An 18,327-nucleotide genomic window follows, 5' to 3' on the forward strand; every position below is an offset into this window, starting at 1 on the left:
GTATTAGAGAATATCTCGTACTAAATGTGGTATAAAAATCGTCTCAACAAGCTTTTGCAAAAATGCTCACAAAGGTCAAAGAGAGAGGAATGGTTTATTTATTAGGATGTATGTAAATATAACGGATATATAATTTGAATTTGCCTATCTATCAATCATGCAGCTCTATTTTTTTTCCATTACTAATTCTAAGCATGTTAAAACACACAATTTTATTACAATTATTACAGTTATATAATTTACTTGTATATTATATATAGTCAATTTTTTCTCATTATCTCAAACTTTACTTTTTTGTAAAAGAGCAGTACGGAAATTATGATTTTAATTATTTTTTAAAGTTTTCTTATTATTTTTCTTTTTATATACGAAAAGAAATTATACAAGAGAAAGAAAACGTATATGGATATATTTCATACATAAAAAATTTGTTCTCGGGTGTATATATTAATATTATATAAAATAATAAATAAACTTTCTTGGAGAATCTCAAAAATTTCTATTTGATGAGTTATCCAAATTTTTATTATGTAACATCAAGAAAAGTTCAATTGAAAACATTGAAATGGTATACAAGAAATCAGAATCACGTCTTTTCGAAGCAATTTTTAACTCTGAAAAAAATATCCGAGATTCTATGGAGCATATCGTCAAGATTTCACATTTAATGTAAAATATACAATTAAGCGGTTTACAGCGCGAGTCCAGTATATGTACATCGATACACGTGAGCCAAGCGAGCGTTCAGATGGGCAACTTCTGCTGGGAGTTTGTATTGCCTGGAACATATGGTATCCAGCCGGACCATGTCGTCCGATAAAGCTTTCGGTTCCAACGATTGCTTCAACACCTTCAACGAGATGGGCTCCGACAAGATAGTAGGGGAGACCGGGGCGAAGTCGTTACTATTTTTTCAGTGCCGATTTTTAACAACAAAACAAATAATTTTAGTAAAATGTGGTATATCGTTGTAAAGAGTGAACCCTTGGCTACAAAATTTATAAGGACATTTTTGGTCAACGTCGATTTGTTCAACTGGTATAGAATAAAAACGACAAAGGTGCAAAAATTAAAATGTCAAAATTGTCGGGGCGGAGTCGTTATTCCATTCTCGGACTGAATTTTAAATAAAAATTCATAATTTTGATCATAAAAAATGATAAGATACATTTTATTAATTATTTTTTAATAAAAAATTGGAAACATTAATTAAAAACACGATGGCGAAAAATAATTACAAAAAAGCGCACACACTTATGTGCCCTACTGTGCGAAGTAGCACTTGCCGAATTTTGTCGTTTGGGAAAGGCAGAAAGAAGCACGAAAGCGAGTTAGAAAGCAATTTGCAAGAAAGGACGTGTATTTTTCACAAGTGCAGTGTACAAAGTGCAAGCCGAAAAATAATAACTAAGCAGAAGTGCGCGAGCTCGAAATTCCGCGAAAATCGGAGTTAAAGCGTGATACAGTTACACAGCGAAAACTACGTGCGATATGAGTGCGGGTCCGGCCGTGCGTGCGTTATTTATAGTCTCCGACTTTCCAGAAGATTCTGCCCGTGATCAACAACAATTCTGTCTAAGACAAAGGCGGTGGCGAATCTTCTAGAAAGTCGGAGGACAAGTTGTTTGTTTGTATTCGAAGGCTCCATCCGTTTGCCTCGTGCGGTTGTTAGCCGACTTTCAAGCCGCGCGATTCGCGGAGCGGGGCCCGTCAGCGCGACGCGTCACGCAGGCGAGCGCGCGCTCGTAATTGGCGCGAGCGATTCTCGGTGTGATCCCTCGCGGCCAAGCCGCCTTTTCCGAACACCTACGCTTGCACGAAATGCACTGTTTCTCGTCAGCTCTATTCTGTCATCTTTGAGCACACGCAGCACATATTATCCAAGTCCTCGCCGGCATCCGACCACTGCTGCTTCTTTGACTTTGATTTTCGTCCGAAGTCTCCATGATATGGCTTGCGGCTTGGTGACGACTTCGTCCCGAACATAGATTTTAAGTTTGATCGCTCATGAAATATTAGAAATCAACAAAAATAAAAAAATTTCATTGGATTCGTGTTCAGCATGCATTACTCTTCAGAATCTTGTCGCTGGGCTTCTTATATCGCCAGTTTCTCGCTCTGCTAGAGCGAATTTTTGGCTGACAAAGTCGTTAGCGTTAAAGTATTTACATGTTGTTGGTAAATAGTATAAAGTCGCCAGCGTTTTGGAGAGAATTTTGTTAGTTGACCATCTTGCGCATGCGCAGAATGCCGAATCTATATATAATATTATAATTTATTATAAACTCTAATTTTTGTGCTCTAATTTGTAATAATGTGTTATACAAATATATGTAATATATTTAAAATTTTTATGTATAATATATACTTATAATGCATACTCGTCATATTGATAATTTTGAGATAGTTTCTATAATACTTTTTATAAGTAAAAAGTATCAATTTTTACTTATAAAAAGTATTATAGAAACTATCTCAAAATTATCAATATCGTTATTTTTACCTTTATTATCATGCAGTGTCGTACACAATAGAAATGTACACTATTTGCATTTGCTAAATAGACTACACTAAAATTCTATCGTACAAAGAAAGGGTCCGAAGTGTCCGTCTCCGATTTTGATGAGCTTTTATTATATATTGTTCTCTAGACGAAAAAATAAAAGACACGTATTTAAAATAATTTTTTTGAAAAATATTATTAATGTGATTAATATATTTATAGAAGTGTTTTTATTATAAAACTTTTGTATAAATTATTTTTTGATATCTTGAATACTTTTGAAGAATAGCAAAAAGCCACTTTACATATGAGGGGTAATTTCACTCCTTAAAATTATTTTTAGACCGCAATTAAAAATTTCTAAATTTATCTATTTACTCTCCCTACATGTAAAGTTTCATAAAAATTAAAATTTTCAGATTTGCGAGGTTTCTTTGTAAGTAAATCTTATCAATATTATAACAATATATCCAAAAATAATTAAAATCGAGAAAAGAACAAAACTTTTAGATTTGTTTCCTTGTAAGAAAATATCGTCATGTCAATATTATCAGTCTGTTACATACTAGTAACGATAAGCTTTTATCAGTTTGAAGCTATTAGCCTGAAGTAAGGAATAAGGAGAAGCACAATACTTAGAATGCACATTAGGAAGACATATTATTGCGCTTTCGGTCTTAGGATCTGATCGAAAGACCACATAAGAGTTTTGCGCATTTGTTTCAACAATGTCAAGTTCTTTTATCTTATTGTTTTATTTTGTTTGTTGTATTTTAATTGGTTTTGTGACAGTATCGAAACCATTGTCAGTTTTACTGATACAAGCTCTCCCATCGATCAGTCATCACATCTGGACGGAGCATTTGGTTAAAGGACTGCTTCGCGAAGGCCATCATGTACACACAGTGAGCATACTCGAGACTAAGATCGAGGGTAAACTAGCGGAAAACTTGACGTACGCCGTAAGTAGATATTACAAGACTCGAAGACATTCGGAATATAAATTGATTATTACCTATTTGTAAAATAAATAGTGTGCAAGTAGAAACTTGCACATTGCTTCCTCATAATTTTTAAGTGTACAAATTATAAATTTGAACATTACTTTCTCACAATTTTCAAGTATGCAAATTATAAATTTGCACGTTGCTTAATCAACATTTTATTTCGCTCATAAAGCTTCCTCTTATGAGGAAGCCTATTTTTTTATGTATAATTATTAGTAGATATTCTTAATTTGGCTTCCTCACAGAGGAAACTTTATGAGTAAAATAAAATGTTAATTAAGCAACGTGCAAATTTATAATTTGCATAATTAAAAATTGTGAGAAAATAATGTTAAAATTTATAATTAGTATACTTAAAAATTATGAGGAAGCAATGTGCAAGTTTCTACTTGCACACTTAAAAACTATGAGAAAACAATGTGCAAGTTTCTACTTGCACATTTTTTTATTGTGATAAGCTTTATTGCGACTAATATTTGGTATACTTTTACAAAAATCACTTAAATAATTAATGTTTTTATTAAAATGATCCCTACTAATTGCGGATATTTCTTAATTTTTCCATTTCGTTCCATTTTTTTTATTTATACATTAGTTTTTTATTTCTACTTTAAAATAACTTTTTAAATATATAAAAAGTGATTTTATTACTAAAATTATGAAATAATAAATTAGTGGCACAAATAAAGTTCTACAATCGACACAATGTTAAATCGATGTTGACTTGAGTAGTTCAGGCTACATGGTTCATATATGGACTTGAGAATATAAGACTGAAGAATATAACAGATTTAGAATTGAATAAATTGCGACTGGTTTGGCGCAATTTTTCTAATTTTATTATATTTTTAAGTCTTTTCTACCCGTATTTCATATATAATTCTTTAAGATTTGGTTGATTAGTTCTTGATGCATCCTGTCTTTTTATTAAGAACGTTCAATGAATTTATTCGATTAAAATCTGTAAACAAAACACTGTTGCTGCTAAGGTGACGACAAGCGTCTTGAACATTCAAAGAAGTATAAATGTGTTAAGAATTTATAAAACTTGACAAGTATTAGATAAAGTTGTAGTTATTCTTTAATTAAGTAAAGCTTAAATTTTATTCTTTTTAAATTTAACATATCTTTAAGATGATGTGATGTAATTGCTTCCGAAATTATTTTTCTAATACCAAAATTAGTGACTGCTATAAATTTGGTATTATAAGTACGGATCGTGCCCCGATCATGGCTTAATTGTCTAGATCATGCCCCGATCTTGGCTTACACAGTAAAAAATCGTGCGTCCAAATGTTAAAATTTTCTTGTGTTACCAAGATTTGACTATTATTTCAATGTAAAATTAACATACAACAGCTATGTTATTATTTTCATAACATTTTCATGTGTTATATTAATGTCAACGTAATAATTTAACACTTTATGTATGTCATTTAGAAATTGAATATTATTTTGAGTTCTTTTAACATAATTATTTCAAAAAATCAACACGCCTTAAAGTTATTTTAACATAAACAAAAGTTAAAGTGAATCTTCAAATAATCGTAAACTTTGACATACAAAATAATCAAATTTACTACAATCAAATGTTCAAAACAACATTTCTCTTAAGTTGAAAGACTATCGTTTATTCAAATATGTTATATCGACATTTTTTACAAGTTATTTTTACATTATACTTAAAGTTAAAAGAACAAATATAAATGTAAAATATAGTGTCAATAAATTAACATTTCTAATTTGTCAACAAGTAACACACGATGAATGAGTTATTTTAACTCAAAATTTAGAGTGGACTTTCTGGGACATTTGAAAAATGTTACGATTAACATTTTATTTTTTACTGTGTAATTGTCTGGTTTGTCTCCCGATCTTGACTCAAATTATGCCCCGATCTTGGCTTAATTGTCTGGATCATGCCCAAATCTTGGCTTAATTGTCTGGATTATGTCCCGATCTTGGCTTAATTGTCTGGATCGTCCCTTGATCTTGGCTTAATTGTCCGGATCATGCCCCGATCTTGGAATAATTGTTTAGATCATGCCCCGATCTTGGCTTAATTGTCTGAATCATGCCCCGATCTTGACTTAATTGCTTGAATCATACCGATCTTAGATCATGATCCGATCTAGACAATTAAACCAAGAATATAATAAAACTATAAATAGCCCGATATTTCAAAATTTGCCACACATATTTCTAAAAAAATTATTGACATTTAATTGCATATAAAAATGGATTTAATCAACCAAATCTGAAAGAATTATATATGAAACAGGGGTAGAAAAAACTGAAGAATATAATAAAATTAGAAATAGATCGATATCTCAAATATTGAGAAAGCTACAGCGTAAAACACTTTTCTAAAAAATAAAAATCCCCTTAAAATCCATACCGGTCGACAGATATTAATAAAATTAGAGGAGAACATACTTTCTATGATACTCTAATTGTGTGCAAAATTTCAACCCGGTATCTAAAAAATAGAAGTAGATGCGCGTACAAAAAATCAGTACACACACACACACACACACACACACACACACACACACACACACACACACACACGCACACGCACACGCACGCGCACGCGCACGCGCACGCGCACGCACACGCACACACACACACACACACACACACACACACACACACACACACACACACGCACACGCACACGCACACGCACGCACACGCGCGCACACACACACACACACACACACACACACACGCGCGCGCGCGCGCGTGCGCGCGTTCATACTTTCTGACATTTTTTACTAATTTGATTTCTCGACATTTTGGAACATTCTAAACCTATTTCCATCAAAATCTCAAAAAAAAAATTTTTTCACCGTCACAAAGCTTCTTCTATGAGAAAGATATTTTTGATTGTGCGGGAGCCTTTACACTATTAACCACACAACTGTCAAAATATGCCATGCAGCCGCTCATGAAGTAAGCGCAACAAGAAAACCGATCGCGGAAAAGCGACAACAATATTTGGATAGATTCGAATATCGATGACATGTCCTTTTTAGAAGAGGATAAAAAATACTTTTCAAATTTACATGAATATTTTCAGATTTTTGAAGATGCGATGGCTCCTTCTCCTGAATACATGGATTATAGCCCGGATCAGTGGGCACATTTCAACGAATTTTATATGTCATACGCTACATATCTGTGGGGCATCATAAAATGTGACAAAATGACAAAAACCAAAGCAGCGAGAAATCTTTTAGAAATGGTCAAAACTGTCGAGTTTGACGTTATAGTGTCGGACATTACTCTACATCATTGTTTCTATGGATTGTGGGAGGTAAAGATAAGTGATGTATATATAGTAATTTGTAATTATTCAGCACATTTTTAAATTGCAAGCGACTGAGCAACTTTGTAAGTAAAATTTTGTTTGCGTAATACTGCACAGCCTTGAAAATGTGCAATCGTTATTTAAGTCAGCGATAATAATAATTATTTACATTTATTCCTTGAAAATGGATAGATACTGAAATAAATGGTGGTTCTTATTAGGCTTTTGTAATACATAAAATACGAGAAAATGTCAGAACGTGAGGAAGTCTCGTGGCACTTTCTCTACATATAAAGAGTAATCGAAGTTATAAAACTATATATTTTGTAATATAAATATACAGAATGAAATGAATTAAACACTATACAGTGTAGAAAAAAAAAGTTATTTTTATTAGTACGTAACGAAAAAGGAATATGTAAACTTGTAAAAATAAATATTATAAAAATGGGCCAAGGATTAATTGCAGTTGTTTAGTGGTAGAATGTCTAGAGATCCTCCGCAAACTGTATAAGAAGCTCGGCACTTTCGCACTCTTACAAATAACAGTGTTGAAAATATTATTGCAATAATATCAATTTTAAATAAAAATAAGATACAAGGAAATATAATAGTTGCAGAATTAATCGCAACACTTTTTCAAAAAGCGATGGCTTTTATAAATCTCTGCTATTATTAATAAATGTTAGCTTGTGCGCGCGTTGTTCGAGTGATCAATCTTCACTTATTGATTGATTTTCGTACTCAACTGAAACAATATGTACTGCTGATGACTATTTAAAAAATAGATTTTTGCAGCGTAGATTACAATAGATTTCGATGCAACAGTATATTTTTGAGGTGATGATTATTATCTGAATAACTTGCAGAATAATTAAGACATTTTTTAATCGTAGCTATGTCTTCGGAGAATTTGAAATAAATCTCTGTTATATGGGTGCCCATATTTTTCAAACATATATATATTGAGTTATGCAACCAGCCAAAATAATCGTTTTTTAAAATAGTATACAGAGTTATATTTTTAATATTTATGTGTATTTGTTGTTTTTATTGTATTTTGTACAATGTGTTAATAAGAATGGTGGGTTTCTTCTGCAGAATAACCTTTGATTAATTTGATTATATTTATTTATTACGATATAGCAGTTATTTATTTTTAGCAACTTTGCTTTTGTCACTCTGTAAGTATTCTTTACAGGTTGCTAAGGGTAAGCCACCCGTAGTGGGCCTTATTCCGTCCGGCACTGCACCTTGGATTAAGGATTATACCGGTTCAAGTTATCCGACTGTTCGACCTTATACAAGTTCGGGTATTGCAAAACCTGTAGGCCTATGGCAGAAGACGTGGAATACTGTGTATTTTATCGCCGACGATTTCATACGATACTATTATTTCTTACCTATCGTTCAACGGCTTGCTGAAGAATACGTAGGCCATGCAATCAGGCCACTACATGAAATAGAAAAAGACAGAATTAATATAGTACTAATTAATAGTCACTCTGCGTTTGAGCCTGCAATCCCATTGCCGCCGAATGCTTTGGAAATTGGAGGATTTCATGTCCAGGCCATAAAACCGATTCCCGGAGACAAAGTCGTAACGTATCCCGAGGTAAAAGTAACTGTTCTTTTTATTTGAGAAACACAATTTAACAAAAATTGCAATAAAAATATTAGCAAGCAAACTGTGCGTACCTACTATGGAAATAGAATGTTAATGAAGTTGTGATTAAAATATTTTATTCTCTCAAAACCCAAAGTTTCTCAAAATCGGACTTATCATTCTTTTTCTTATATTGCATAGATATTTAAATTCTTCTATTCAGAATAATAAAGAAATAAGGAAGACCGGGGCGAAGTCGTTACTATTCTTTTTATGCCGATTTTTAACTACATAACGAATAATTTTAGTAAAATATGGTATACCGTTAAAGAGTGAACCCTTGAATACAAAATTTATACGGACATTTTTGGTCTTCGTCGCTTTGTTTAATTGATACAGAATGAAAACGACAAACGTGCAAAAATTGAAATGTCAAAATTACCGGGGCGGAGTCGTCACTCCAGTCTCGGACTGAATTTTAAATAAAAATTCATAATTCCAATTATATGAAAAATGATAGAATACATTTTATTAATTATTTTTTAATAGAAAAATGGAAACATTAATTAAAAACACGATGGCGGAAATAACTACTATACAAGAAAAGCGCACACACTTATGTGGCCTACGCTCGCACGTTTCTCGTCAACTCTATTCTGTCATTTCTGAGCACACGCAGCACATATTATCAAAGTCCTCGCCGGAATCCGACCACTGCTGCTTCTTTGATTTTAATTTTCGCCGGAAGCCTCCATAATACGGCTTGCTGTCGACTTTGCCCCGGACACAAGTTTCAAGTTTGGTCGCGCATAAAATATTAGAAATCAATAAAAATAAAAAAACTTTGCTGGATTCGTGTTCAGCATGCATTACTCTTTAGAATTACTTACTTTGAGATTTAAACACAATAATATTTAAGATATTACAAATTTTCGACGCGCAAAAAATTTTACGGTAATTGTGTACATGGAGGGGGTCATCTTGGATGACCTTGATATTTTAGTTTATTGTCACCCTCCTGAGTGTGCCTTCAGAAGGTTTCAGCCCGCGCTCGTTGTTTATTCAAAAGTTATTAACAAAAAAAAATTTGAGAAATGTGGCACCTCGTTTCGCGTGGAAAGTGTATGCGTGGAAGCAGTAGGTTCTGCTCCCCTGCGGTCACATGGGTTCGTGGCGTGCTTTACGAGCTCGTTTAAGTAAAGGTGATATTAAACAAGATAAGTTAGTCAATCATTGGTGTAAATATTTGTGGCGATATACAATAAAAAAAATTGAAGGGGACTCATTTTATGTATTACTAGATGACATAAAATATGTGTATTTAAGAAATTAATAGAGAATATATAATGTTTTATTATGTATATATGTATATAAACGAGCTCGTAAAGCACGCCACAAACTCATGTGACAACTCGTCTCGCGTGAAAATAGGCCAGTAAAATTAGGTCTGAAAATGGCAAAACGGATTGACAAGCTAATTTTTTGAGGGTGAGTAGGAGGGTTATAGGAGATGTCCGAATTCACAAAGTTCCAACAAAATTTTTCTGTGCGTCGGCGGCTATCTTGAAAATAAGGGTAAGTTTGAATATCTCGGCTCCTATTGGTAAATTTTTTTTTAGTTTTGTAGGGAAAAATATTTGCATTTTGTTTGAAACAATTTTTAATAGCTGTCAAGGAAAAAAGTTACAACCAAAAAAGTGCCGTCAATTTGAACATTTTTATTGACAATTATATTGCCCCCTGTTGGTTTTATCAAAAAAATTTTCAAATAACTTGTGTGTGTGTGTGTGTGTAGAGGATTCAGTTCTCTAGAATTTTTGTATATTCGCTTTTGCGGTGACTCAAACAAATATCTTTGGCGCCCTCTATCTCTGGTATTTGTTGAGTCACCGCAAAAGCGTATATATGAAAATTGTAGAGAATTGAGTGCTCTACAAGAGTTTTATTTAAACATTTTTTTTATAAAACCAATAAGGAAAAAAATAATTGTCAATAAAGATGTTCAAATTAACGAAATTTTTTTTGTTGTAACTTTTTTCTTTGATAGCTATTAAACAATTTTTTAAACAAAAGTTGTTGCAAATATTTTTCCCTACAAAACAAAACAAAATCTGACCAATAAAAGCCGAGATATGTAAACTTACCCCTATTTTCAAGATGGCCGCCAACGCACAGGGAAATTTTGTTGGAACTTTGTGAATTTGGGCATCTTCTATGACCTTCTACTCATCCTCAAAAAATTGGTTTTTCAATCCGTTTTGTAGATATTCGGTGTTTTTCAAGCTAATTTTACTGACCTAAAAGTGTATGCGTGGAGGTAGTAGGTTCCGCCACCCTGCGGGGGGCTACACTATTGTTAAACTAGACACATAGTGTGCCTTCAAAGTACATGCGTAGGCTTTTCAAGTCTGGAAAGTTATAAACCCATTAATGAATATGCTAATTAATGAACGTACTACTATTTTGACATATATATTAGTCATTTATGTCTTTTAATACTCAAAATATCTGTTACATTTCTCAAATTTTTTTTGTTAATAACTTTTGAATAAACAACAAGCGCTGAAACCTTCTGAAGGTCACTCAGGAGGGTGACCTTGACAACATACTAAAATATCAAGGTCATCCAAGGTAACCCCCTCCATGTACACAATTACCAATTTTACTTTTGAGAGAGACCTCCGAAAACACGTTTGCCTCGATAAGAATTACAACATGGCACACAACCTCACTAAACTCTGTTGGTCACGTGGACACCATAAGCCGCGTTTACAGTATTAATGGTGAGTTCATACAACATACAGATTTCGAGATAATTGCAATGACGACTCTGCCCCGGTGACGACTTTGCCCCGATCTCCCCTACTATAAATAGCAAGCTTTTTTAGATTAAAAAAATTTGATTGATATTCATGATTTAAATTTATATATATAGTTCCGACCTTATGTACGTATCTTGTACAAATATTGCGCGATATATTGCTAAATTTAAGAAATCAATAATATTTTAACAATAAAATTCTATAATTTATTTAATAAATTATAAAAGACAACTTATATATAAAAGAATATCGTACGAGTTTTATTAAAATAAATTTGATATTTGTTTTTTGCTTAAAATAATCTGTTTTGTAAATGTACATATCAATTACTTTTAATTGGTTATTTTGGAATTAAGATATATATTTTTGTATATTATTAAAATGTTTTTTATTTTTATTATCTCGCAGAACATGCGCGTATTTCTTGACGAAGCAAAGAACGGAGCCATCGTAATATCGTTAGGATCAAACGTAGAATGGAAAGGTGTCGGCATAGACAAGGCTAAAGCCGTTATACTGGCTCTGTCAAAATTGAAGCAACGAGTGCTTTGGAAGTTAGATATTAAATTACCATTTCAAGTACCGAACAATATAATGATTATGAAGTGGATTCCGCAAAAAGAAGTTCTGTGTACGTTTTTCGATTCTTAAAAAACATACAAAAAGTACATAAAACTCATACAAAAATACATGAAAAACATGAAACTCAATATACATTTTTATATAATATTTATTTAATTTTATCCATTAATTTATACATTTTTTAACAAATTTTTATATTTAAGTTTGTGACTTTAGACTTTTTTTTAACAATTGGAATATTAGTCTATAATATGCAATTTTTAGATATTATTGTGACATGTTTTCTTAAATAACTTTAAGCAAAATAAAATTTATAGTTGACAGATCATTTAAGTACTTTCATGTACTTCCAATTCAAATTATATTAAAATCGGTATTCCAGTGTTTCATGATATAAAAAATATTACAGTAGACTTTTATACAAACCCATACAGTGAGAAACCAAATTAGTTGCTAAAACCAAAATTTGTTTGTTGGCGAATTTTGTTTTGTTGAATTAAATCAATTGATTTCTGCAAATGATAAGGTTGTTTAGAGAAACTAACTTCTTTTGTTGGAAGTATTTTGTTCCTTTAACAAATATTATTTAAATTCGTGTTGTCCAAAACAAAAATTATTCTTATAGTTGCAATTCGTAGTTAATTCGTAGCCCAATAAATTATTTTTCTTTGTACAATACAATTTATTTTGTTTGTTCAAACAAATAATTCGTATTTGATTGTAGCCGAATTAGATCTTTTGTTCTTTGAACAAAATATTTGGTTTCACATACATATTCTTGCAACAAAATTATTTTGTTCTTCCAACAAAAGTATTTGTTTGCTCATGTAACAACAAATAACTTATATTGTGTCAACCAAAATTTGGTTACTCCAATCAAATGGGTTTCTCAGTGTATACAATTATTTTCTTAATCAAACAGTTCTAGCATGACTTATTAGAAAAATTTCATTTTAAAGATAAATTAAAAGATTAATTTAAACACATTAGAAACTTGCACATTGCTTTCTCATCATTACAGATCGCTACCATTGCTTCTATTTTATTTTGCTTACAAAGCTCGATCCTCTATGAGAAAGCTGGTATTTTATTTGTTGCATAATTATTAGTATTTATTAGTTTGGGTTTCTCATAGAGAAAGCTTTATGAGCAAAATAAAATAAAAGCAATGGTAGCGATCTGTAATGCTGAAGTAGCAATGTGCAAGTTTCTAATTTGCACACTTTTTTAAATTTTAAAAATCTTTTTATAAATTAAAAAAAGTCAGCTTAGTAGCACAAGTGGGATTTTGCAATTGACGTAATGTCAAATCGATGTTGACTTTGGGAGTTCAGGCTATATGGTCCATATATGAACTTCGCATATGGACCTGTAAAATTTCCTGTAAAATTCGTAATTTATTATTGCATATCCCCGCAGGGTTCGCAATCTACTACCAATACTATTCTTCTTCTCTCACTTTAACCCTTTGGACCAACGGCTTAACGTCTCTTTCCGAAAGACGGAGCCCAGTTTTTTCCGCACAAGAGCCTATCTTGCACGGAGGGGCGCAGCTATCGGAAAAACATTCCATGCTTTATGGCTCTAGTGGACTCGAACCTGGTTTCTCAGATTACGAGTCTGGCGCTCTACCACTGCACACTGCCGCCCGCATATGGACCTTTGATCGCGTATAAAACTAGATATAATCAAGCAAATGTTAAAGAATTATATATAAAATAGGGGTAGAAAAGACTGAAGAATATAATAGAATTATAAATAGTTCGATATCTCAAGATTGGCGGAAGTCAGAGCAACCACGAACATTTCTTAAAAAATTCAAAATTTTATAAAGAAAAATCTTTTTTACCGATTATCGCCAAATTCAATACCAACCTTCTTTTAATGATACTCTATATAAAAATACATGTCTCCAGTAGCACAGTGACGTTAAATGACGTTTTAATGACGTCTCTAGACGTCTCTGTGCTACTAGGAGTATTACTTAGGTACACATGTAACTTTTTAAGCAAAAATCGGTAATTCCGGTCCTGTGAACTTGGCATACCATACCTAAAAATCTAAAAGTTTTTTTAGAGTTCTGACTTTCTTTTGAATAGTTCTAGAGTTCTAGATAAGCATTTTAAATAGTTCCGATGATTAATTACAAAAAAATCGAATTTGAAAATATGGTGCGCTAAGTTCACGCACCAAATCATGAAAATCAATTATTTTTTCGGAGTTCTAGTTCGCTTTACAATAGTTCTACAGTTCCGTATCAAATATATCAATAGTTCTAGCAATTACAAGAAAAAAATTGATTTCTGAAAGTCCAGTGCCCAAACTGTAACACCTATCTAAGAAAGGTAACAGTTCCGATCGGATCGTATTTTTGCGACTTTTCCACGTAGTTTTGCAAGACATTTTAATCACTTTCCAGTAATGCAATTATTTTAAAAATAAAAATCATATTTAACACATAAAAAGAAATTTTTATTTAAGATAAAAAAGTTCGATATCTCAAAATTTGCGGAAATTAGAATAATCATGTAGATTTTTTTTAGATAGAAATCGGTAACCCTTTTATTATTAGCAATTTTTATTAATTCTATTATATTCTTCAGTTTTTTCTGCCCCTATTTTATATATAATTCTTTAAGATTTGGTTAATAAGTTCTTGAGTTATAGAAATTTCGGTAAATTTGGCACACATGCACATACACACATACGGACATTTTTAAAAATAACAATTTTCCGACGTTTTAGAACATTCTGAACACATTGGCATCAAAAACTAAAAAAAAAAAAAACAATTTTTTCATTGGTGTTTTTTACCCCTATTTCATATATAATTCTAAAATTTGGTTGATTAGATCTAGCTTCATATGCGATTAAAGGTCCATATACAAAGTTTATGAAAACAAAGCTTCCTCTATGAAAAAGCAAAATTAGTTTCTTTTACATTGAATTTATTTAATTATCTATATAGTGGCGCTGAGATTATCCGGATATCCGAATATTCGAATGTCTGAACACTCTGAACAATTCGTCATAAAATATTTATGATCCGTTTTTCAAATACCCAAATATCCAAAATATCTTCTAAAATGCGAATAATCGGGAAAGCTATAAAACCGTTTTAAATGCGGGAATTGAAAATTTAAGAAAAATAATTAATTATTTTAAACCATTCACTTTTCGGCTTATTAACTGTAATTACAAAAATAAATCAAAATTTAAATACGTTAACATAATTTGATGTCAACAGATTATTATATATACATATATTAAATGTATTATATTTTTATTGCATACTTTCACAATTTTCTGGAGTAAAATTTTACTCTAAATAGAATAATCATATTGACTCTTTACAGTAAACTCTCCTTAAAGAGATTATAGTGAAAATTCAATCCAAGGGAGTAAATCACCACTTCAACCTGGAGTGTCACTATTTACGCTGTTAAAGTAAAATTTTTAATTAAAAAATTTACAGAACATTATAAGTTAAATTAATTTCTGTTCCATTCAACATCCGGATCATCCTAATTATCCGAATAATTTTAAATATTTAGCTTATTCCTCTTTGTTATATTTTTTTTCAAATATTGCAGATATTAAAAAAAAAATTATTTTGTTTTACTAACCGCTTAACACCAATCGTTAGTGCCTGAACAATTTTATTTTCTTTCATAAGTTTTTTTACACTCAAGATTATTCTAGTTTCCAAGTTACAATAATTTTATAATTTCTTTGTATAATAAAATTTTATAATAAAAATATTATTTTTTGCTATTATCTGTAAATTATTTAAAAATAATTTACAGATAACAACATTTATTTATTGAAAAGTACATTGTATTTATTTAACTGAGATTTTTATAGATAATGAAATGCTTATATATTAATGTCAGATGATAATAGTTGAGAATTAAAATTTATTATAATATATATTTTTTTAGCTCATAAAAATGTTAAAGCAATCTGGGCGCATGGTGGTATCTTTGGCACGCAAGAAGCTATTTGGGAAGGTGTACCAATAATTGTTACACCTGTCTTTTCGGATCAAAAATCCAATGCAGCAATAATAGTAGCTAAAGGTGTTGGTATTCGTTTGGATATTAAAACTTTGTCCACGCAGTCAGTATTACACGCGATTGAAGAAATACTTTACAATAAAAGGTATCATATTTCGAGTATTTTAATACATCTATAGCAATTATTATTTTATAAATAAACGTAATACAATATAATTATATTCAATAATGTTTAAATTAGCATAGATCCATTAGTTGTATACATTTATATAAAAATTATGTTAAAAGAATAATGTTTCAGAATTTTTATACTTTTTTGTTTTTACTTTGTCTTCTCATATACAGTTATATTTTTAGTTCAGATATAAGTTTTTATTATATCATTAAAATATTTTGTGCAGTTATACAAGAAACATGAAACGATTATCCAACGAATTCCGGGATCGGCCAATACCGCCATTAGATTTAGCTGTTTGGAGCATTGAATACACCGTCCGTCATCCAAATAGAAGTTTAGCAACGTCGCTGAGATCTCAGAGCTGGGTGGTTCAAAATCTGATTGATATCTACGTATTTCTTGTTTTTAATCTTTTAATAATATTGTTAAGTATATTCTTTGCAATAAAGTTACTCATTAATTTTTATTATAGTCGCATTGTGTCTAAATTGCGCAAGACTAAACAGTCGTAAGTTGTTGAAATATTAACAGATATTTCGTATAGTTATATGTAATGTTAAATATAATCTAATAAGATAGAATTAATGTGTGTAAATATAGAAAACGTGTAGTATCAGCTGCACACATATTGTAATTAATATAGTGTGCTGTATTACAATAAATATATTGCTAAAATAAATAAAGATACTGGTAAACATTAAAAATATTCAAGTATATTTGGTAAATTATAATACTTTTCTGCAATAATTAAAATAAAGTGTTATTTTTTAGCAAAATTTTTATTATATATTTACACCAATATAACTATTTTAACCCTTAGAGAACACACAGGGTCAATTTGACCCATACCTTGATTCTACTATATTTCAAGAATATACACGTAAATTTTTAGCCAAAAATATTAAAAATAAAAAAAATTAAAAAAAACGGGCGGCTGTGTGGTCTAGTGGTAGAGCGCCAGACTCGTAATCTGAGGAACCAGGTTCGAGTCCACTAGAGCCATGAATCATGGAAAAGTTTTTTTCCGAAAAAACCGCGCCCCTCCGTGCAAGATGCGGAAAAAACTAGGCTCCGTTTTTTGGAAGAGACGTTAAACCGTTGGTCCAAAGGAGAAAACAGTAAGGTAGTGGATGAATTGGAGGTTAGGGTTGGGTACGTCTCTTTAAAACGCCCTTTAAGGTCCCCTTTCTTTTTTAACTTGGGGAAATCTTCTACTACTGGAATCCCGGGCTATAAGCCCGGTTTCAGCCAGTAGCCCCCCGGATGTCAGGGGGGAAGACCCTCTCGCCCTCCTGGTGAGAGGAGCGAGGGGAGTGTGGGATTCCACTCGTGTCCAAAGACACGCGCAGCCTACCCACTAAAACCCCAAGAATGCCTGTTTCTGCGTCTTTAGAGGGTGTCCGGGAACTTGTTATTACCACTTCCGGATCACCCCCGACGCCGGGCCCATTAGGCCTTCACCGAGGCTGGCCGAGCGCTGAGCGCACATGTACACGGGGCGCTTGGCTTGTGTGCGTCAGCGTCACGTGACGCGATCCTATCCCCTCCACAGCCGATCCCCTCCACAGGCTATGTAGCAGAGACCTAAACTTGGGATCTCTGTGCAGGGGGTGTTCCGGAGGTACTGCACTTTTATGCTGGCCCCCACGGAGATACGGGTTCTTTCCACTTCTATATGAGCCACGGGCGGCTTTCCCGCAGACTTGTAGTAGAAAAACACAGCCTGCGTCTTCTGGGGGGCCACCCTAAGGCCCAACTTGCGCATCGTAGCCACCATTGCCCTCACTGCGACATTCGCCTTTGCTCGGGCCTCATCCCAAGTATTACTCTCGACTCCCAGGAATGTATCATTGGCAAAGCCGTTTAGCCAACATCCCGGGAGGAGGGCGATCCGGAGGAGGTAGTCATACCCTAGATTCCACAGAAGTGGGCCAAGTACTGACCCCTGTGGAACCCCCCGCACGACCAACCCGACCCTTACTACACCATCGCGGTCGGTGTACAAGAGCCTCCTGTCCCGGAAGTAGTCATGTATGACTGCCCTTAGATAAGGAGGAACGCCGTGGTGATTTAGCGCCCTTTTTATCACTGGCCACGGCAAGGAGTTAAAGGCATTAGCTACATCAAAGCTAACGCCCAACACCACCCTGTCGGCCTCCATCGCCGCCTTCAGGAGGGCCCGAATGAGTAAGATCGCATCCACAGTCGATCTGACCTCCCGGAATCCAAACTGGGCCTGTGACAAAACAGGCCCAGTCCGGGACAGATGCTGGACGATTTGGTCAGCGAGAATTCTCTCG

General features: G+C 32.8%; 1 protein-coding gene across 1 annotated transcript; it reads left to right on the top strand.

Annotated features, from left to right (window-relative positions):
* The first annotated feature begins 3,118 nt into the window (after window positions 1–3,118).
* LOC139808137 (UDP-glycosyltransferase UGT5-like) lies at window positions 3,119–16,733 on the top strand. Its single transcript, XM_071769802.1, has 6 exons — window positions 3,119–3,465; window positions 6,593–6,829; window positions 8,025–8,438; window positions 11,660–11,882; window positions 15,775–15,994; window positions 16,251–16,733. The coding sequence occupies exons 1-6, from the start codon at window positions 3,232–3,234 to the stop codon at window positions 16,537–16,539; spliced, it is 1,617 nt and encodes a 538-aa protein (XP_071625903.1). The 5' UTR covers window positions 3,119–3,231; the 3' UTR covers window positions 16,540–16,733.
* Window positions 16,734–18,327: the final 1,594 nt, after the last annotated feature.

This window comes from Temnothorax longispinosus, chromosome 2 (assembly GCF_030848805.1).
Source record: "Temnothorax longispinosus isolate EJ_2023e chromosome 2, Tlon_JGU_v1, whole genome shotgun sequence".
NCBI classification, from domain to species: Eukaryota; Metazoa; Arthropoda; class Insecta; order Hymenoptera; family Formicidae; genus Temnothorax; species Temnothorax longispinosus.